Raw genomic sequence first — 23659 nt, 5'->3', positions numbered from 1 at the left:
ATGTGGCGTGTATTTTTATTTCAGTGTATTTTTTTCAGAGAGCCCATACAATTTCCTACAACTTTTTGATACAATGCAATGGCTTTGAGATACAGTAATTTTTAACTTACAAAATACAAAAATATTTAAATACCTTACGCCCTCCTCAAATGTTATTTTCGAGTACTATTGGCTCCATATACACAAAAATGGCTCATATAGGACTAGGATAACATGTCTACAAAGTTTCATTGAAATCGGAGAGGGTCGGGTACAAAAGTTCCAAAAAGTTCCTGATTTGAGCTGGAATTGCTCAAATGCTTTTTATTTATTTATTTATTTATTTTTTTTTTTTGAGGAGATAAAGAATCCCAATTTGAGCCATAGGAAAGTATGGACAAAAATGTTCCAATGAAATTATGCTGGTACAAATTTTATTTAAAGTTTATGTCGCCTCCCTTCTAAATTGGCCCGAAAATCAGAGGGCAAAAAAAATCACAAAAACCTCAAAATTTCAAAGGAAATTTAAGCGCAATTAGATGAAATTTATTTTAAATTTTTACCATGTTTGCGTTGTCTTTTGAGTTTTTAAAAATTTTACGATGTTTAGTATCGCAAAACAAAATATTTTGCAATTTTTTGTATTGGTCAAATCTTACTTTTTTTGAAAACTAATAATTGCAAAACATCTGAACTAGTGTAAAATGCATTATAAACACTTTTTGCATTCAAATGTTAAGACTACACGGAGAAAAAAAGACTTCCCAAAATCGTGAATAAGCGTTCATGAAAATGGGAACCACGAACAAAGTGTTCAAAATTCATGGTACGTTTTTCAAAATCGTACCATGGGATTTGAACACTTTGTTCAAGGTTCCCATTTTCATGAACGCTTTTTCACGATTTTGGGAAGTCTTTTTTCTCCATGAAGGCTTGTTATTTAATTTTTTTTGTCCCTGAAAGTCCTATTTTCAATGTTAAAATGAAACATTTGTATAATTTTCTTAACTTTAAGAAAACAAGTGTTGGAATTTTGGAATCATATCTATTACCTTTCAAATGAGCGTAATATTGAATATTCGACTTTTTGGAAATGTTAGTCTCAAAATCGAAAAGCTTTAATTTTTCTGTTAACATTTTTTTTTATTTCGATGTCATTTAGGCCGTTGCAAATATTTTTCAAAGTTTATGTCCCCCACGCCCCCCCCCCCTTCAAAGTTGGCCTCAATAACCAGAGGGCAAAAAAATATTTTTTCGAAAAACTTCAAAATTTTAATGAAAATTTAAGTTTAACCAACTGAAAAACAGTTAAGCTGCATTTTCCCACGTTTATAATCATATTTAGCATGTTTGAACTCCTTTGAAAACATTTTAAATTTTCATGAAATACCAATGTACAGTCCCACAAAAAAAAATTTGGGGAAAAAAATTTCGTCAATACCTCGAAATTTTTAAAACTAATGATTGGAAAGCAACTGTACGCCTGTAAAAAGCATTTTAAAATACTTTTTTCATCCAAATGTTGAAACCTAGGCTTGTAATTTAAATCCCCCCCCCTCGACTTTGGTCAGAGCCGAGGGACATAAACATTAAAAAATATGTGCATCGGCCTTAGGCGAAATTATAAAAAAAAAGTTAAAAGATAATGATTGAGCGTTATAAAATATGCCTTATACCATAAAAAAATAAAACACAAAGAAGGATACTGCCAATCGGAATATAAAAAAATAAAATTAAAAAATGACAAAAACGGTTACATTTTTTTAAGATTAAAAAAAAATGTAAATAAAAGAATGACTTATCAAAAATCATTATATTTTGGTTAAGCCTGTAACATAAACACGTTTTTTGACTGTGCTTGCTGAAAAATCATGAACAAATCTAACCAGAAGTCGTTGCTCATATTCCGTCCCACCCTTTCATAACCACCTCACCAGCAGCAAGTGGCAAGTGGCACAATCTATTTTCAAGTTTGTTTTAATTGCACCGTTCAGTTCAGCTCCTCAGTTCAATTGAGTGAGCCAACCCATTTTTCCCAAAAGATTAAATGAAGTAATTTTTCCATCACTTTTCCTCGACGTGTTTGAAAAAGGAGAAAAAAAAACAGCCATGGAGAAGAATTTCGAAGAAGTAGTAGCAAATACACTCTCCGGGGTAACAAGAGCCAATTAAGCCGCGAGAAAATTGGAAAATCAGTGCCTACTGCGCGCTGTGCCCTGCAGTGTGTGTGTGTGTGTGTGGCCGAAAATAAATAAACCAAGGCTTGTGCACTGGCTGCCAGGGAAAATTAAAGGAGGAAAGAAAAAAAGTGAGAGCATAAATTTTTGCGGAGGAAAATTTTTTTTCTAGCAAAAGTGTTGAACCCTCAATTGCCTGCTGGACTGCTGGGACTCGGAAGAGTGTGTTTCGGCACACAAACAGAAACAAACAAACCAATTTGGAAGAGTTGGGTGCGTGTGTTTGTGTTACTAGAAAAGTGGTTGAAAAGTGCTGGAAAAGAGTTAGTTGGAAAGGGTGGGAAAGCCGGAGAAAATTAGTGGTGTTTAACAAGAGATAAAGCCAGTGCAACTGGAAAAGTTATTTTTTAAATTTTTAAGAAAAAAATACGGTGGATTGCAAAAATACTAAAATTTGTTAATCCACTTATGTTACAAGAATTATAAAAAAATTAACTGTTTAAAAAAGATTTGGAAAAAAATAACTGCAAAAAAAAAGTTTTGAAATCCAGTGCAATCAAGGAGCAAACACCCTTAACAAACAGTGAACACAGCGAAGTAGCCCATGAAAGTGGTGCTGAAAACATCTGGCGGAAGCTTGCTCAAAGTTAAGTAAAGTTGCGAAGAAGTTGCAGCAGTAAGAGTAGCAGCTGCAGTGATTTTTCCTCATTTTCCCTGGCTGCTTACAACATTTTAGAGGAAACTGGCGAGAATCGTACTTTCCACCGAGAGTAATATTTCATAAAGGACAAAATAATGAAAAAAAAATCAGAAATCTAAAAATTTATTTAAAATGTCGTTAAAATTTTGCTTTAAAAAAAATCGCAATTTTGAACAAAAAGCAAATCGACCTTTCTGAAATGTTCCCCTTCCTAAATTGTGCTTTATGGTCCCAACAACTCTGTTCATCACACGCTTGCTTTGTTTTGTTTTGCACGATAGCGTCGCAAATTACAACATTTTTTTTTTAAAGAAGATTTCCCTTACACATGTTTTAACTGACGTGGCGCTGTCACCCAACAGCAGGCAAAAAGGAAAATTTACGACCTTGTGCCTTATCTCTATGGGAAATAGTAATAAAAGAAAAACAATCCCAAAAGCATGGCCAACCCGTTCGGAGGTTTTTTTTTTCCTTCTGCCTAACTGTTATGCGTTTGGGAAGAGATCTTAATTTTATTAGCTTGTGAATAGTCGTCGCCCGTGATTGGTGGCGAGAATGGGGCATTATGTAATGGATTTAAGTGCCGAGGTTGAGACTGATATGAAGTGAAGTTTTATTGCAGCGAAAAGTGGGGAAAGAGAAAACAATTGGCACAAAATATATCAAATCGTCATTGCTATACTCTAAATCGAAATTGAATAGTTATATTTTGGTCACTCTCCTGATCACTCAATCAAAATCAAATTTATTTATCTAGGTTAGTGATTCAACCTGCGGAATAAATTCAAAAATTTTAAACCTCAAAAATTGAAAGAAAATTAAAATCGACATTTAAAAATTTGAAAACTTAAATTCAAAAATTCTAAAATTTTAAAAATTATATAAATTTGTAAATTAAAAAAAAATAGTATGCCAATACAGTCCAGACTCGATAATCCGAAGGCTTTGGCGAAATTATATTGAAGATAATCGAAACTTGGAATAATCAAATCACGAAAAACATATTTTTTGTCGCTGTCGTATTTTTATTGCCAAGACCATTAAACTACTCTAAACTAATTTAGAATTTTTAAATCGGCCATAATGTCGGGGATAAACATTGGAAAAAAATGCGTATTTTAATTTAATAGGCAATTCAACAGTTCAAAATCGACAAGCATTAGGAAATTAAAAAGATGCGAAAAAAAATTTCATAAAAACCTTTGGATAATCCAGATATTCATAAATGCAATGAAATAATAATTAAAATCTAAACAAAAGTCGTGGAATGAAAATAAAAATAGAAGAAATTAAAAATCTTTTTTTTTTTTGAAAAATTAGCAAAATAAAAAAAAATCAGAATCAAAATAAAAAAAAACTTAAATGCAATGTTTTGAAGATTTGTTTCCGAAAATTCCAAAATTCAAAATTTGTTTATTCAAAAATGTAAAAAATCAATAATACAACAAAATGATTATAATGAATTAAAATAAGAAACACATGTTTTTTTAAAATTTAATTTAAAAACACAATGTTTTGAAACAAAAAAAAATTAAAAATCTGAGCAATTCTCTACAAAACCGGCCGATTTCGACCATTTTTATTTTTTGTATTTTTTTATTTGGCTCAAACTTTGTGGGGGCCTTCCCTATGACCAAAGAAGCCATTTTGCATCATTAGTTTGTCCATATAAATTTCCATACAAATTTGGCAGCTGTTCATACAAAAATGGTACGTAAATATTCGAAAATCTGTAACTTTTGAAGGAATTTTTGATCAATTTGGTGTCTTCGGCAAAGTTGTAGGTATTGTTAAGGACTATTTAGAAAAAATAGATACACGGAAAAAAATTTCCTGATTTTTATTAACTTTTTTCACAAAAACTCAAATTCCCAAAATACGTATTTTTTGATTTTGAGATTTTTGATATGTTTTAGGGGACAAAATCCGCATCTTTTGCTATAGAGAAACATGGTCAAAAATCTGCCGCCGAGTTATGATTTTTTGAAAAACTGGTGATTTTTGGAAAAAATCGAAATTTCATACATTTTTTTTGACCTCATTTTTTAATGCAAAATTGAATTTGCAATCGAAAAGTACTTTACAGATTTTTTGATAAAGGGCTCCGTTTTCAAGATATAGCCACCGAAAGTTTGATTTTAGCGAAATATTTGCAGTTTTTCAATTTTGAAAAATAGTGACCATGAGTGACCATTTCTAAAAATATTTTTTTTAAAGTTCAGAAAATTTGCTATAAAATTGTCTAAAAGACATTGAAGATTGGACCTCTGGTTGCTGAGATACAGCGGCTTAAAGAAAAAGAAACACGAAAATTGATGTTTTCTAAGTCTCACCCAAATAGCCCACCATTTTCTAATGACGATATCTCAGCAATTAATGGTCCGATTTTCAATGTTAATACATGAAACATTTGTGAAATTTTCCGATCTCTTCGAAAAAAATATTTTGAAAATATTAAATCAAGACTAACATTTTAAAAGGGCCAAACTTTGAATATTATGCCCATTAAAAATGCTAGTATTGATTTAATTTTTTATAGCAAATTTTCTGAACTTTTAAAAAAATATATGTTTAGAAATGGTCACTCATGGTCACTATTTTTAAAAATTGAAAAACTGCAAATATTTCGCTAAAATCAAACTTTCGGTAGCTATATCTTGAAAACGGAGCCCTTTATCAAAAAATCTGTAAAGTACTTTTCGATTGCAAATTCAATTTTGCATTAAAAAATAAGGTCAAAAAAATTTTATGTATGAAATTTCGATTTTTTCCAAAAATCACCAGTTTTTCAAAAAATCATAACTCGGCGGCAGATTTTTTGACCATGTTTCTCTATAGCTCAAAGATGCGGATTTTGTCCCCTAAAACATATCAAAAATCTCAAAAATCAAAAATACGTATTTTGGGAATTTGAGTTTTGTGAAAAAAGTTAATAAAAAATCAGAATTTTTTTCCGTGTATCTATTTTTTCTAAATAGTCCTTAACAATACCTACAACTTTGCCGAAGACACCAAATTGATCAAAAATTCCTTCAAAAGTTACAGATTTTCGAATATATACGTACCATTTTTGTATGAACAGCTGCCAAATTTGTATGGAAATTTATATGGACAAACTAATGATGCAAAATGGCTTCTTTGGTCATAGGGAAGGCCCCCACAAAGTTTGAGCCAAATCAAAAAATACAAATAAAATCCATTTCCGGTTTTGGTAGAGAATTGCTCATCTGAATTGTCTTTGACAGCATTTTAATTAAATGTATGGGCTTACAGATATTACAGATAAATTACATTGCTCATAACTGTATATAGAATATTTTTTTCAGTTTGGTAGAAACCTGGATAGTAAATAAGCTTACGTAAATAATAAGACATGTCAAATTGAAAAACTGTCAAAGACAAACATATGGGAAATTGGACGAGCTTTCTGGTAAAAATATTTACGAGACTGAAAACCCTAGTCTGTCATATAGAAATTGCCAAAAACCACCAAAAAACCTATTTTTTCAACATTTTTATTTTTAAACCGCTGTATCTTCCCAAGGATTGGACTTAGGACAATGCACAGTGTTCGGAATGGCAAAATTAAGTGGAATAAATTGATAACTCCTTTATTTGACGTCCTAGCCAAATGGTGTCTTCGAGAGAGTTGTTGTACTTGATAAGGGCTATCTTTAAAAGTTATTGACATACAGGGTGACGACCTTTCAGGGTGTCAACCAAAAACTAACTTTGTTGGATGACGTTGTTGGGCTTTGGTGTCTTCGGCAAAATTGTAGAGGAGAAAATTTCATGAAAGTTTGTCGAAAGCGCCAAATTTGTAGCTTTTAATCTACTCGAGATATACGCCATTTTTGCAAAAATGGTCCAAAAAAGCACTTTTTTGGGATAACTCAAAATGTTAGCATTTTAGCGGCCTACTATGTTCTGAAGAGTTGTTTATGACATAAAGTTACACATCTTTGCCGAAGACAGCAAAAATTATTGAGCCTTTATTGAGGAGTTATTACCATTTTTAAGTGATTTTGAGCCTATTTTCAAGTTGCTATGTTTTCAAGATGGCGCATTTTGGCGCAAAACCGAACAATACACCTGCAAGTACACACTTTCAACTACATTTCCTGAAAATATCTCCGTGTCTATCGGTGTCTATTTTTAGATATCTCAATTTGAATTTGACGGTTTTTAATTAATTTGTTTATAATTTTTAAGCGGAATCTTAATGAAATCATGGTAATAATCGGAATATTGAAATGTAAATTGATCGATTTCTGTGGAAAATACTTTGTCTATGGAAAAATACGACAACCTTTCTAAAGTGATCAAATATAAAAGGAAATTCTTAATTTTAAATACGAACAACTATTTATAATTTTCACTTACATTATTTTTGGGCTAAACATATTTTATTCATAATTTTAGAATGTGTGTCATAACTTTAAGCATAAACAATGTATTTTCCATAAAAATCGATCAATTTACCCTTCAATATTCCGATTATTACCACGATTTCATTAAGATTCCGCTTGAAAATTATAAACAAATTAATTAAAAACCGTCAATGGTCAATGGTCAATATGGAGACTTATATGTAAAATTGTCTGGGAAATCGATTCCCACTATCGATTCTGAAAAATGTTGACGTTTAGACCACTTTTCAAAAAAAGAGTTGTAGTAAATGATTTTTGTACTTTTTTAAGAGAGACATACCATACTGCATTTTTCGTGAGTCTTTTTGTTACATTTTAGTCTATTTCCTCAAAAATTTTGAGCGAAAAAAATATTGTGACATCACCATCAAATTTAACTTTTAAACTTAAAAACTGAAAAAATCTCATAGAAGTGGCGTGTATTTTTGTTTCAGTGTATTTTTTTCAGAAAGCCCGTCCAATTTCCTACAAGTTTGTCTTTGACCACTTTTTGATACGATGCAACGGCTTTGAGATACAGTAATTTTTAAATTGCAAAATACAAAAATATTTAAATACCTTACGCCCTTCTCAAATGTTTTTTTTTTTTCGAGTACTATTGGCTCAGTATACACAAAAATGGCTTCTATAGGCCTAAGAGTCGGGTACAAAAGTACCAGAAAAAATCCTGATTTGACCTGGAATTGCTCTATAAGAAATTCAAACAAGGCTACTGCAAATATTTTTAAGGTTTTTGTCGAGAAGGGGGACTATACATGATAAAATATGAAAATTTAAAGAACAAACCAGAATTTCAACATTTCAATGAAAAAAAGGCATGAAAAATGGATAATATAACTATCGGTTTGTAACCATTAATTCAAAAAACTAAATTAAAAAAAATTCGGGGTACTGTACATTGAAAATTCACTAATCCTCAAAATATTTTTAAATTAACTAAAACATGTTCAAAATGATTACAAATGTTTAAGAATGCATTTAAAATTGTTTTCAGTTAGTTACACTAAATATTATATTGAAGTTCTGGAGTTTTTTTTTAAGAAAGGAGACAAAAACTTTTGAAAATATTTGCAAAAGCCTAATTGAAAATTAAAAAATCTCAAATGAGTCTAAATGGAAGAAAATCAAAAAATAGGCACTTCCAAAATAAACATAATTCAAAAATTTAAAAATTTCTGGTTTTTTAAAAATGAAACAAAAAAACCATAAAACATTTGAAATTTTTTAAAAATTAGGAATTTGAACAAAATTGAAACTTGAGGATTTGAATGAATATTGGAATATTTGAATTTGAATACATACCAATATATCGAAACTTTCATAGTTCTAGAACTCAACATTCAAAAATTTAGCAATGAAAAAAATATAGCGATTCCTCAAGAAACAGCATGATTCGAAAAAAAAGTTCTCCGATCAGGCTCATTTCATGGGGGTTAAAAATTGCAAGGTTTTAAGATATAAAAAATATGACACATAAAATTTAAAAAAAAATCAATTTAAATTTTTTTTAAATACGGGAAACAAAAAAACTAAAATTCTGAAATTAAAGAATAAGACAGAAATCAAAATTAAAGAAATTGTCAGTCTCATTATTTAAAAAAAACAAATTTTAAGATTTTGAAATAAAAAAAATAATTCACAAATAAAGAAATTAGAAAATTAAATAAGGCTTCAAGATTTCAAACACTCAAAACAAAAACACAAAATTTCAAAATAAACATAATTTTGTTTGAATTTTACTAAAAAACTTATATTTTAAATAAGAAAATTCTAAAAAAAGTTATAATATTGTTGAAAAATTCATATTTTCAAAAATTGAACACTCAATTAGGCTAATAAAAATGTTTTTTTTTTTCAAATATTTTGTCCCTTGGCTCTGGCCGAGGTCACCAGAATTAAAACCAGAATTTCAAAATTTGAAAAAAGTTGCTGAAAAATGCAGTCATTCGTTTTCAAAAACTCATGTTTTCAGGAAAAATATGATTTACAAGAGAAAAAAAACATATACGGTGCTGTCACTAAATTTAAAAATATTTTTGAATGAATTTAAAAAAATATTGTTTTTTAAGCTTCTTTTTGTCCCCTAATTTAGGCCTGGAGACAAAAAAAAATGTTTTGCAAAAACCATATAAAAAATTCAAAAAATCAAGAAATGAAAAAAAATATTTTGAATTTGAAAATAATGTAAATCAAAAACACAATTAAAATAAATATTCTAAAATCTGAATACGATGAATTAAAAGATTCAAGAGTTTCAAACTAATAAAATACAAATTCTTCAAAACTCAAAAACCTCAATCATCAAACATTTTAAATATGATATTTTTGTTAAATGTCAGAAAAAAAGAGTTCAAATTATAGAAAATTCAAAAACTCAATATTCAAAAATCCAAAAACTCAACAATTCAAAACATTAAAATTTTAAATAAAATAAAAATTACAGAAATTAATAAAATATAGAAAAAACGTGTTCGAACAATAGAACATAAAAAAATTTAAAAAAATATAAATATTAGGAAATCCAGAAATTAAAAATTCTGCCACTCATAATGTAAAAATTTCTGGTTTTTTAAAATAAAAAAATCAATAAAACAATTGAAAAACTTTAAAAATTAGGAATTTGAACAAAATTGAAACGTGAGAATTTGAATATTTGAATTTGAATACATAACCATTATACCGAAATTTTCATAATTTTAGAACTCAACATTCCAAAATTCAGGAATTAAAAAAATATACAGCGATTCCTCAAGAAAACAGCATGATTCAAAAAAAAGTTCTCAGAGGAGGCTCAAAATTTTCATGGGGGTTCCCTGACCGAAATGATAAGACCCGTATTTTTTTTTGTTTGGCCATTAGGGTGACCTACGCCATATTAAGGTGGTCCAAAAAATGACAATTTTGGTCGATTTTAGCAAAAACCACATTTTTCAATAAATTAAAACTCCGCGCCATTTCAACCGATTTTAGCTGTGTTGAACGCAAAAGAAAGGTCATAAGATGAAGTTTTGAGGAAAAAATGTGAAAAGTTTTAAAAATCTAGACTAACATTTGAAAAGGTCCTATGAAAAATTTAAATGCTTTTTTGAAGGTATCTTGGACTTCCGACGCGTCGCGCGCAAAAACGTGCAAAAATGTTGCTATTAAAAATCGCAAATCAGCTATGAATTAAATGATACTCATGATATCGAGAAATCGAATTCGAATGATCGTTAAAATATAAATACTTAAAATTAATAAAACGATCGTTTTTCTTTCATCCCACAGCCGAAGCTGACTCGATAGGATGCGTGGAGGTGCTGGCCACGGTCTGCTCGACCATTCTGATGTTCCTGACGCTGCCCATCTCGATCTTCCTCTGCTTCAAGGTGGTCCAAGAGTACGAGCGTGCCGTCATCTTCCGGCTAGGTCGATTGAGGTGAAATTCTACGAAACCTTTCAAAATTATCATCCAATAATCACACTTTTATTCAAACTTCCAGATCGGGTGGCGCCCGCGGTCCCGGCGTCTTCTTCGTGCTGCCCTGCATCGACAACTACTGCAAGGTCGATCTCCGTACGGTGTCCTTCGACGTGCCACCGCAGGAGGTGTTGACGCGTGATTCCGTCACGGTTTCGGTGGATGCCGTCGTGTACTATCGCATTCGGGATCCGTTGAACGCGGTCGTGCAGGTCGCCAACTACAGCCACTCGACGCGGCTGCTGGCGGCGACGACGCTGCGAAATGTGCTCGGAACGCGCAATCTGTCCGAGCTGCTGACGGAACGGGAGGCCATTTCGCACTCGATGCAGGTCACGCTGGATGAAGCGACCGATCCGTGGGGTGTGCAGGTGGAACGCGTTGAAATGTGAGTTTTAAAACTTTTATTTTTTGTAACATCGCGATAACTTGTGATGGTAACAAGCAAACCCCTTATGTGCATACATCACTTTATTAAAATGTCTGCTCTACAAATTTGTAAATTTTTGTTACACTCTAAAAAATAACCCTGAAAATTTTTAAAACGAAAAAAATTTTCTAAATGGAAAAATGACCCTTCTGTGTTAATGTAGATTCAAAAAGTATTTTAAATTTCCGATAAAATAACATTTAACTTTTTTATATTTTGAGTACGCCATCAAATCGGGCGTCCAATCTTGGTGATGACACCAAATCATCACCATTTCAGGCTCCAAATTATTGAAAAACAAATCTTTTTTAAATGTTCAAACATGAAAGGGGTCGTACCGACCCTCCGTCACCAGATTTTGAAAAATTTACCACGGATTCGTGATCATTATGACAAAGTTTAAAAACGTTACTTAATCCACCCTTAGGTGGTTGGCGCCTTCCTCACATTTAAAGGGTGCTATCCAAAATCCTAAAAGTGCGTAAATTGTAATTGTAATTGTAATTGTAATTTATTTGGTAACGATATCCTGTTAGTTTACACTTTGTATCAGGGCAAGGAAGGGTTATAACACTTAAGTGCTTATAACTTTTGATAGGGTTGTCAGATCTTCAATGTTTTGGATGCGTTGGAAAGGTCTTTTAAATACCTTTTTAAAAATGTATAGCATGACGGGTTTTCTAACAAAAACCACCCTTTTTACAATCTTCCGGACTTTTGTTAAAATCGTTTTTTTAGCATGACTTTTGAAATACTTAACTAAACTGCATAATTTTTAATAGCGACTTATGGGACCCCAAGCCGGATCGAATGACGCCAAAATGGATAAAATCGGTTTAGCCAATGTCGAGATAATCGAGTGACAATGTTTGATCAACATCCCACCACACACACAGACATTTGCTCAGAATTTGATTCTGAGTCGATAGGTATACATGAAGGTGGGTCTAGGAGGTCTAATTGAGAAGTTCATTTGCGAGTGATTTTATAGCCTTTCCTCAGTAACGTGAGGAAGGCAAAAAACAGTTTAAACTGTAAAAAGAAGTTGGAAGCAAACGTTTTAAATTAGTTTCATACGACCTTTTCAAAAACCACTCGTAAACAATGTTGACAGCGCCACTGGCGGTGACTTAAGGAAACTGCATGCGTGTCAGATTTTTGGTGCCCTGGAGGCGAGGGTTCTTGAATATTTATGAAAATCATACAAAATAAACATTGGAAATTATCAGTAACAAAATCGGTAGAGATTTGTATATTTTGTTAAACTAAATTACCTGTTTAAAGTTTTGGTTTAAAATCATTCTTTTAATATCCCTATATTTTCACTAATTAACTAAAAAATTAGCAATGGTTTTAGAAATTATTTAGAGTAACCCTCACTCTCTCTTTTTGCCTTCCTCACCTCAATGAGGAAAGGCTATAAAATCACTCGAAAAATGAAATTATTTATTCGACCTCTAAGACCCACCTTCACGTATATATATCGACTCAGAATCAAATTCTGAACAAATGTCTGTGCGTGTGTCTGGATGTGAGTCCGTGCACCGAAAAAATATGCACACGATTATCTCCGGACTGGCTGAACCGATTTTGACCGTTTTTGTCTCATTTGATTCGTCTTGGGGTCCCACAAGACCCTAGTTAATATTATGAAGTTTAGAAAAGTACTTGAAGTATGCTGTTATGTTTAAAAAAAAAACAATTTCAGGTAAACTTCGAAAGATTGTAAAAAGGTTGGTTTTTGTAAGAAACCCCGTCTTGCTATACATTTTTAGAAAGGTATTTAAGAGCGAGTCCACGAACAGGGCATACCCCTTTGTATGGGACGTCGTTTGGACCTCACCAATCTGCCTGAAATTTTCAGGGGTTGTTTGTACATATAAAACTAGCATCTGGTCAAAATATGAGCACTCTAGGTCAACGGGAAGTGGGGCAAATCGGGACACAAAGTTTTAAGGCTCAAAAACGTAAAAAATCTTAAAAAGGCTATAACTTAGGCAAAATTCAATTTAATTTCAAAATTCAAAATGCATCTTGAAGGGCTTCAAAAATGCAACAAAATGCAGGGTAGAGCATCCCAATTGGTTAATTCTAAAGTGAGTTATTGGCATTTAAGTGAAAAAATAGCATAATTTTCAAACTGAAATAAAAAAGTGTTCCATCCAGATATCAACTCGGATCGACCTGCAGCTTGTAGGGGACATCTGGGACTACCATCTGAGACTGAGACCGCTTTGGGTAAGGCAGTTTAACACATTGGATAGACACTTTTACTTTTAGTGAATTTTTTGGTAGTAAATTTTTGCTCCGAGGACCTCTTAGATCCCATTTTATGGTGATAATTTTATCATATTCGTGTTCCTGAGACAATTTCACAATAGAAACTTACATAAAAATGTATATTATCATCCATTTTAATCCTTTAAAAAATGAAAGATAAAAAAAATTAAGAAGCTGCTTTTTTTCTGATGTCATCTAGTATCCTTGGAAACGAACCTGATTTTCAATAAATGTGAATCAAAGTTTTTTTTAACTTTCATTTTTTAAAGGGCTAAAATGGATGAAAACAAACATTTTTATGCATGTTTCTAATGTGAAATTGTCTCAGGAACACGATTATGATAAAATTATCACCATAAAATGGGATCTAAGAGGTCCTCGGAGCAAAAATTTACTACCAAAAAATTCACTAAAAGTAAAAGTGTCTATCCAATGTGTTAAACTGCCTTACCCAAAGCGGTCTCAGTCTCAGATGGTAGTCCCAGATGTCCCCTACAAGCTGCAGGTCGATCCGAGTTGATATCTGGATGGAACACTTTTTTATTTCAGTTTGAAAATTATGCTATTTTTTCACTTAAATGCCAATAACTCACTTTAGAATTAACCAATTGGGATGCTCTACCCTGCATTTTGTTGCATTTTTGAAGCCCTTCAAGATGCATTTTGAATTTTGAAATTAAATTGAATTTTGCCTAAGTTATAGCCTTTTTAAGATTTTTTACGTTTTTGAGCCTTAAAACTTTGTGTCCCGATTTGCCCCACTTCCCGTTGACCTAGAGTGCTCATATTTTGACCAGATGCTAGTTTTATATGTACAAACAACCCCTGAAAATTTCAGGCAGATTGGTGAGGTCGATGCGAGATGGGTATGCTTTGCTCGTGGACTCGCTCTTAAAATACCTTTCCAACGCGTTCAAAAGATTGAAGATCTGACAACCCAACCAAAAGTTATAAGCACGTAAGTGTTATTTATACACTTTTTTGGGGCCGGATCTCAAATATTTTGATGAAAAAGCTGTCCGGATCTATCATGCGACCCATCGTAGGATAGGCAAACAAAAGACCTTTCCAACAAGCCCAAAAGATTGAAGATCTGACAACCCTATCAAAAGTTATAAGTACTTTAGAGTTTTTAATACACTTTTTTTTAGGCCGGATCTCAGATATTTTGATAAAAATAACTTAAATAAATGCGAAGAAGGCACCAACCACCTAAAGGTGGATTAATTTACGTTTTTTATTTTAGTTTTACAATTAATTATCTTGTTAAATTTTTGCTTTCATTTTTTTCTGAATGTTTTGCCTAATTGGTGTTTTTCATACTTTTCCAGTAACTTTTTAGATTTTTCGTAAAAAAGGGATTTGGGTTGTTTTTTTGAGAGGAATAATTCAATTTAGGAAAATAACAGTAATGTTGGTATGCTGGTATGTTCGGAATAGTTTGTTTTTTTTTTGAACTGGAAATATGTAAAAAAAAATCAGTGAAAAAATTTAATATTTTTTTCAACAAAATATCATTCATATTGAAATTTAGCGCATTTTTTTTTTCAAATGAACGCAACATCTCACCAAAAATATATTTATGGTGTTTAAAAAATTCTGTCATGTTTAAAAACAAAATAAGGAAACAATTTTATCAAAAACAAAATTTTAGCAGCTTCAATAAAACTTCCTAAAATTTATTTATGACATTCTTACAATTATGCTTATTTTTTTTAAATTCCTTGGCTCTGGTCGAGGACGAGGAGAAAACTAAATTTCAAACATTATTTTTTAAATGTGTTAACAAAAAGACACAAAATGCTTTTTTCAGTTATGCTACCATATTAAAAAAAAAAATATCAATGAATTCATGAAAATACATGAAAAATTTATCCCTGAGGTCTATCTTTTTTTCAACGAACTGTGTTCCCAACATCTTTTGTTTTTCTTTTTCAAAAGATTACAAAGTCTTTATGTGTTTAAAATACATTAATAAGTGCCATACATCAAACTGTGCATAGTTTTCAATAGCTTTAAGGCGTCATTCATAAAGTATGTCACGCTCTAGGGGGGGAGGGGGGGTCTGAGCAAGTGTGACATTGCATGTTATAAGTATAGGAAAAGCGTGACAAAGGGGGGAGGGGGGTAAATTTTGGCTGATTTAAGCGTGACGTACTTTATGGATGAAGCCTAACAAGTTTTTTTTAATGCAAATTTCAAATTACGGGGCACATCATCCAGAGCTTTTGCAAAAAAAAATTTGTTACAGACATTTGAAAATTAACAAAACTACGGGAACTATTGATAGGGATTTTTATTCTTTCCCTAAAGTTCTATCTACAAAATAATTTACAACAAGGTTTGAATATTTTTACAATCAGGTTGTTGCAGGATTGGGGGTTGCTGTGCACTCTAAAGTCAATAATTATTTTTTCCTCCTGGTTTTCGGGGCAAGTTTTGAAACTAAATAAGCAAAGGCCTTATAATCTCGAATCTTTCTAAATAATTGTTCGAGTTCGAAAACATTAAAAGCTTATTATGAATTTATTTAGCCTCTTTTTATAAAATGGTTACCTTTTTCTAAATCAAAAACTAAAAATATATTAAAAATACAAAAACAAACTAAATTTGAAAATTTTCTTTTGAATGAAAGAATTTTTCAATTGAGCAATTCTCTACGAAAACCGTCATTTTTTTTTAATTTGGCTCAAACTTTGTGGGGTTCTTCCCTATGACCAAAGATGCCATATTGTGTCTTCGGTTCACCCATACAAGTTTGCATACAATTTTTTCAGCGCTCCATACAAAAATGGTGCGTACATATAAAATCTGTAACTTTTGAAGGAATTTTCTGATGAATTTGGTGTTTTCGGCAAAGGTTTAGGTATTGAATGTTCAGAAAAAATTGACAAAACGTAAAAAATCTTGCCGATTTTTTAGTTTAATTTTAATCACTTTAATTTCCAAAATTATAATATTATTTATTTTAGAGATTATTTGATACGTTTTAAGAGACCAAAACCCGCAATGTTTGAGCCATTGAGGAGTATTGTCAAAAAAAATCCGCAAAGTATAATTTTTGAAAAAAGTGTGATTTTTGGATTTTTTTTTATATATTATACACCATTTTCTTGACCTCATATTATGAAAATGTTTGAATCAACACTAACATTTCAAATGAGCGTAATATTGAATGTTTTCAGAAATGGTCACTCGTGTTCACTATTTTTTTAAATCGAAAAACAGCAAATATTTCACTGAAATCAACCATTTGGTGGATATATCTTTAAAACGACACACTTAATCAAAAAACCTTTCAAGTACGTTTCGATTGCAAATTCAATTTTTTTTTTTTTTTTTTGGGAGGGTGATCCAGCCGCACATCGTTGATGTCGAAACCTCTAAACTGGGCCCTCGTCCTGTCACGTCCGTCAGTAGTCTTGTCGTACATTACAACTAGAACCAGATCTGCCAATGAATTAGTACACTTCGACCAAATAAACAATGACGCTGTATGGATCTGACTCTAGAATAAATGCACAGTTGTGTGTTATTCATAAGTCCAAAATGTTCAATTATTCATATAAGTCCAAATATTCATTTGCGGATAACTACCTAACTTGAATTGAATACAAGATTTATAGCAACCTATCCGAAAGCTACTCTTATCTCAAAACCCCGACATTTTAATTTTTAACCAAAAAAACGTTTCTTTTAAAACCTGTCTGGCTTCTTTTAAAAAAAAAAAAAAAAAAACAAAAAAAAAATAACAGTTGATATTTTACAAGTCGTGAATTGAAAAAGAGACGACCATTTGTTCGTCAGAATTCCAGTAGATCCTCGATTCGCAACAATGGTCGATACAATCATAATCCGACAACCGTTAGTTCAACAGATCAACGAATTTAGTCCGATATCATTTCACTATTGATTGATCGAGACTCTATGAAAATTTTGACAAATTGGAATGGTTTTTATGCTACTTGAATGAAAATCACCGATTCTGATTGAATTACTAAATTCACTGTTACTAATTTTGTCCCTAAATAACTAAAGGCAAAGTATAAAAAGTTGATATTTATAGTTAATATCCTAAATTCTACAAACACTATTTTTTTAAACCCTCATCCTAACCTGACACCCACATTAAGATAGGGAAAAATCACATATGTAGCGGTTCATTGTACAAATGTGATATTTCCACTATCAGAGAACCTCCTTGTCTCGATGACAGCTTACCGGCCATCGATTAAGCCCTGAGACTACGCCAAAGTGGGTTCTCGCAGCATGAAGTGGTGTCCATGTGTAAAAATGGAAGCTTCAGCAATATACTGAACACTTCGATTTTAATTCCACATCGAATCAAATCATACTCTTTGCCAAACAAGCATCAAACCTATGACACTCATTATGACAAAGCCCAGGGACGTTTCGATTGCAAATTCAAATTAACATAAAAAAATAATTTAAAAAAATGTGTGCATAAAATAACATTTTTTCCAAAAATCACATTTTTGAAAAAATCATAACTCCGCTGCAAATTTTAAAAATTAGGGCTCAAAAGTTGCAGATTTTGGTCCCCGAATAAAAAAAATGTATACCAATTTAGGGAAATGGAGTTTTTGTGAAAAAAAAAGTTAATTAAAAAATTGGCAAGATTTTTTTCTGTGGATGCGACCGACATAGCTATTTGTACCACTGTTTTTTTTCCTTAACCCTCTACTGGCCAAACTTTTTTTTTCGATTTTTTTAATTTAAAGTATGAAAAACTTTACTTCTCTTGATTTATGTTTTTCTTGTTTCATTTATAGTATTTTATTTTGCATTTATCTTGTTCAATTTATGTTTGATTTTGGTAGTATATGTCCTATTCTACCACCTTCTATCATTACATTTTGCCTATCTATTTTTTTCATGTTTTTACAGTCACTTTTTCAATTTATTGCTTGATTTTCACATTTTCTGCTATAATCATTTGAGTTGTAAAAAAATACGTTGGGCATAGTCTGGAACTTTAGAAAAATTACCGCACACCGTAAACTGGGGTGACTTTAATAGGATTTCAATTTGTTTTTGGAATATTTTCCAACAGGTTAGGTTTTTCTCAACATTATTATTTTTAAAACATGTACTGGGGTAGGCCACACAAAGTCCATGCACTATTTTGGAAAAAATCACTAAAGTAGCTAATATAGTTTTTAAGAAAAAATCATTATATTTAATTAAATTAGTTTATAAGCTTTTTAACAAAATACATTCAAGTTTTAGGTAAAAGTCGGAATTTTGCCTGAAATTTAATAAAAACTCGTTTTGTTTATAAAATTATCGATTTATATTGCATTTTATACTGAATTCGAAGCACGAATCACAAGTTTTCACATTTTACATGAAATTTGTTCAACTGAAATTGCCTAAAAATTTGGAGATTTTTTTAAATTGTGTTTCAAAAACACATACATTTATTATTTATAAACTTATAACACTTTGAGAAGTTTAAAATAATGACTTTCATCAACATTTTCATAACTATAGTTAACTAACTTTTTGAACTTTTAAAAATTTTATGAAAAGTTCTTCTTATAATTGTACTCTTCATTTTGCAAAAATATCGCGAACCTATCAAAGTCACCCCGTTTTACGGTACTTCTTTTTACTTAAAATATAGAAAAAGTTAGTAAAAAACACAGCCAAAGTTAACCCCTAAAAAAACATTGGCAAAGTCGCATAAAATGAGTAAAACTTCCAACCCATACATTTTACGAATATTTACGTACCGTTTTTGTATTGAAGGCTACCAAAATTGTATGGGCGAACCAACAACACAAAATGGCTTCTTTGGTCATGTGGAAGGCCCCCACAAAGTTTGAGCCAAATCAAGGAATAAATAAAATCAATTCCGGGTTGAGTGAATTCAAGCAAAACAAAGTAAATGGGCCAAAGCCGCAGTGTAAACAAAAAGTATGTCCTGCTTACGTCAGTGGATGTTTACATTAGGAACGAACAGGACAATTTTGTTGGGATAAAAAACGTCGAATATTTTTTTCTGCTGAATTTTTAAATTTCACTTACTTATTCCAAAACTAACCTGTCTACCCCTCCCATTCTCCCCCCTTTCCAGTAAGGACGTCTCCCTGCCCGACTCCCTCCAGCGTTCGATGGCGGCCGAAGCGGAGGCGGCCCGCGAGGCCCGCGCCAAGGTGATCGCGGCCGAGGGTGAGATGAAGTCCTCCCGTGCCCTCAAGGAAGCCTCGGACATTATGTGCGAAAGTCCGGCGGCGCTGCAACTGCGCTACCTGCAAACCCTGAGCAGCATCGCCGGCGAGAAGAACTCCACGATCGTGTTCCCGCTGCCGATCGAACTGATCGGGCCGCTCATGAACATGACCTCGACGTTATGCCCACCGAAGCCACCGGCGACGCCGGTCAGCGTCCAGAGCGAGTAGCCCTCGCCACCGAAATCCGAGCTCGGTGCCGGTGGCAGCAGCAACAGCAGTTTCTCCTGGGAGGACAAAGTTGGTCCGCTGCAAGCGAGCCAACGGAAACTGTCTGCCATGTGCGAGTTTACGGATATTTGAGAAGAAAAAAAAATGCAGAAGATGATGAAATCGATGAAGAAAAGTTCAATTAAACCATATTTCTAACAAAATAACTAGACGTGCCAAATTTTGTTTGTTTTACGCAACACCATCGAAGTTGATGTTAATTTTTCTTTTGTAAATAAACGATTTATATTACTGATTGTACGCTTTCAATCCATTAGAGAAAATACCAATCTTATTTCTTTCGATCGTTTCCTGCTTCCACCAATTAACACCAAGAGCAGCGAATGACCAATAAGGTTTAAGCTGCCAGAAATAAATGAATTACCCGGGCAGACGGTTATAACAAACAAAGTTCAAACTTTTCAATTTAAAAGTTGGAAAGTTTTTGATACTACCAGTAAGCTGGCCTTGTCCTTTTCGAGCATTCGACCTCGATCCGCTCCCGCATCACCCTCCTTCGAATGCGTTCCGCTGCTGCTGTTTAGCGGCTTTGCTTTGCGTCCTAGACCCACCAGCACCACCGGACCCATCAAAGTGTTTGTTTACATTAGCGACTTAGGCGTACACGGTTACACGAGAACGTCAAAATGAAAGAAATTATACAGTCGTATTAAAAGTTAATACTTTAAATCAGTTAGTATGGAGATTTTCAAAAACTGTAGCAGTAGAAGGTTTCATTTTTAAAGCAAGAAAAAAACTTTCCCTTCAGCAAATTTTGGCAACTTTTTAATTCAAAAGTAAGCTACTTTTGTCATTTCACTAATATTTTTTTGTGTGTACTGTTAAAATAACAAAAGGTGTAATGGAATATTCTTGCAAAATCCATTTTTGTAAAGAATTCAATAACAGTTTATGTTATCAAAACAAAATTTGTTATTGGTCTGATATTGGTTAAAGAGAACAAATACACAAAGAACAAATAATAAAAATTAAAAAAAAATAACGAAATGTATTTTTTTCTTGTTTTTTTTTCTTAAAAAGGGTAATTTTCAATAATTAATTAATTAATGATGACAACAAATAAAAAAAGATTAACATTTTCAAATCTTATTAAAAATAAGAGAATCTCTATGAAATTCAATGTTTTTGTGAAAAATACCCTTTATTTGAAAATTTTAAATTTCATTAAAAAGGAGAGCATACAAATGAATTTAATAGTTTTTTTCTGAAAATTTATAAAAACAAATTACAAAATAAAAACATAAAAATTGAGAAAAAAAACAAGCCATGCATGGTGATTAATGCATTCGATCGTAATATTTCGATCGTAATTTCTCGAGGCACGATCGAGATTTCTCGATCGTAATATTACGATCGTAATATTACGATCGTAATTTGTCGATAGTAGATAAAGATCATTTGATCGTAATTTCCCGATCTACCATCAACAAATTTCGACCGACGACCGAGAAAATCTCGATATGGGTTCGAAACTCGCCTTCAAAAAATAAAAAAAAAATCAAAAGTTTCAAAAATTTCAAAAATTTCAAAAATCTAAAAAATTTTAAAAATTTTAAAAGTTTTAAAAATTTCAAAAATTTTAAAAATTTCAAAAATTTCAAAAATTTCAAAAATTTCAAAAATTTTAAAAATTTTAAAAATTTTAAAAATTTTAAAAATTTTAAAAAATTTAAAAATTTTAAAAAATTTAAAAATTTCAAAAAAAATTTCAAAAATTTCAAAATTTCAAAATTTCAAAATTTCAAAATTTCAAAATTTCAAAAATTTCAAAATTTCAAAATTTCAAAATTTCAAAATTTCAAAATTTCAAAATTTCAAAATTTCAAAATTTCAAAATTTCAAAAATTTCAAAATTTCAAAATTTCAAAATTTCAAAAATTTCAAAATTTCAAAATTTCAAAAATTTCAAAATTTCAAAATTTCAAAAATTTCAAAATTTCAAAATTTCAAAATTTCAAAAATTTCAAAAATTTCAAAATTTCAAAATTTCAAAATTTCAAAATTTCAAAATTTCAAAATTTCAAAATTTCAAAATTTCAAAAATTTCAAAATTTCAAAAATTTCAAAATTTCAAAATTTCAAAATTTCAAAATTTCAAAATTTCAAAATTTCAAAATTTCAAAATTTCAAAATTTCAAAATTTCAAAATTTTTCAAAAAAAAAAAATTTCAAAATTTCAAAATTTCAAAATTTCAAAATTTCAAAATTTCAAAAATTTCAAAATTTCAAAATTTCAAAATTTCAAAAATTTCAAAATTTCAAAATTTCAAAATTTCAAAATTTCAAAATTTTTTTCAAAAATTTTTCAAAATTTCAAAATTTAAAATTTTCAAAAATTTTAAAATTTAAAAATTTTCAAAATTTCAAAATTTCAAAATTTCAAAAATTTCAAAAAAATTTCAAAATTTCAAAATTTTAAAATTTCAAAATTTTTTAAAATTTCAAAATTTCAAAATTTCAAAATTTCAAAATTTCAAAATTTCAAAATTTCAAAATTTCAAAATTTCAAATTTCAAAATTTCAAAATTTCAAAATTTCAAAATTTCAAAATTTTAAAATTTCAAAAATTTCAAAAAAAATTTCAAAATTTCAATTTCAAAATTTAAAATTTCAAAATTTCAAAATTTCAAAAATTTCAAAAATTTCAAAAATTTCAAAAATTTCTAAAATTTCAAAAATTTCAAAAATTTCAAAAATTTCAAAAATTTCAAAAATTTCAAAAATTTCAAAAATATCAAAAATTTCAAAAATTTCAAAACCTTCAAAAATTTCAAAAATTTCAAAAATTTCAAAAATTTCAAAAATTTCTAAAATTTCAAAAATTTCTAAAATTTCAAAATTTTTGAAATTTTTGACTATCGAGAAATCTGTTCATAAGTCGAGAAATTACGATCGCAATATTACGATCGAATGCAATAATCACCATGATAGTCTCCAAAATTGCATGAAAAGTGTTTTAAAATACATTTTACACTAGTTCAGTTGTTTTTAAAAAAAAATTATGATTTGACAAAACATTTTAGCGAAAAATAAAACTTATTGCGGTACTGTACATCGAAAATTATCAAAAATTCTAAAGAAATTAAAATAAACCCAAACATGCTAAACATTTTTCTAAACACAATGGAATGCATTTTCAATTGATTACAGCTAATTGCACTATAATTTCTATTGACATTTAGAAGCTTAAAAAAATACGTCCTTATATTTCAGACCGACCGGGTGGAACAAAACCATTCAATAAAATTTGTATCAGCCTAACGCTTAAGGACGTATTAGACTACGACAAACAAACTCGCAAACAAAAAAAAACCTTTTGACAGTTTGGCAGTTTGCCTGCTCTGTTTGTTTGCCTGCATTTGTTTGCAGAAAAGTCAGCTTGCATACGTTTGGCTTTGTTTGCGAGTTTGCCGCAAACTGTCAAACACAAAAAAGTGCGAGTTTGTTTTTTGGTTAGCCATAGTCTAATAGATTCTTGATTTGTACAATGTTGATCTAACTTTGGTTGCCATGGTCCTTGCAAAGGAATTAGTTAGTTATCTCGTAATCTACGCCTACTACGACCAGATTTTGAGAAATCATCTGAGCAAGCCTTCAAAAATCAGTTTTTTTACTAAGCAACGTTAGCGTTTTCGGTAATAATCGGACCGGCAGATATTTGGCTATGAAGTTTTAGGAGAAAATAAACAAACGCAAGAGATTCATTTAAATGCTTGTT

At 30.9% G+C, this 23659-nt stretch overlaps 1 protein-coding gene across 5 annotated transcripts in view; it reads left to right on the top strand.

The window, feature by feature from the left end:
- LOC119770103 (band 7 protein AGAP004871-like) overlaps positions 1–20178 on the top strand; it is a 91145-nt gene extending 70967 nt beyond the window's left edge. For 4 of the 5 annotated variants that reach the window (XM_038264341.1, XM_038264340.1, XM_038264342.1 and 1 more), the window contains 3 exons: positions 10554–10704; positions 10769–11134; positions 19557–20178. In XM_038264341.1, the coding sequence (XP_038120269.1) occupies positions 10554–10704; positions 10769–11134; positions 19557–19881 (842 nt within the window). In that variant the 3' untranslated portion in view covers positions 19882–20178. Of the gene's footprint in view, positions 1–2689; positions 2804–10553; positions 10705–10768; positions 11135–19556 lie in introns of those variants that run through there. The other variant, XM_038264344.1, reaches the window with a different exon arrangement.
- Positions 20179–23659: the final 3481 nt, after the last annotated feature.

The sequence above is a fragment of the Culex quinquefasciatus genome, chromosome 3, assembly GCF_015732765.1.
Source record: "Culex quinquefasciatus strain JHB chromosome 3, VPISU_Cqui_1.0_pri_paternal, whole genome shotgun sequence".
Lineage (NCBI taxonomy): Eukaryota > Metazoa > Arthropoda > Insecta > Diptera > Culicidae > Culex > Culex quinquefasciatus.
This window is presented reverse-complemented; position numbering and strand designations above follow the sequence as displayed.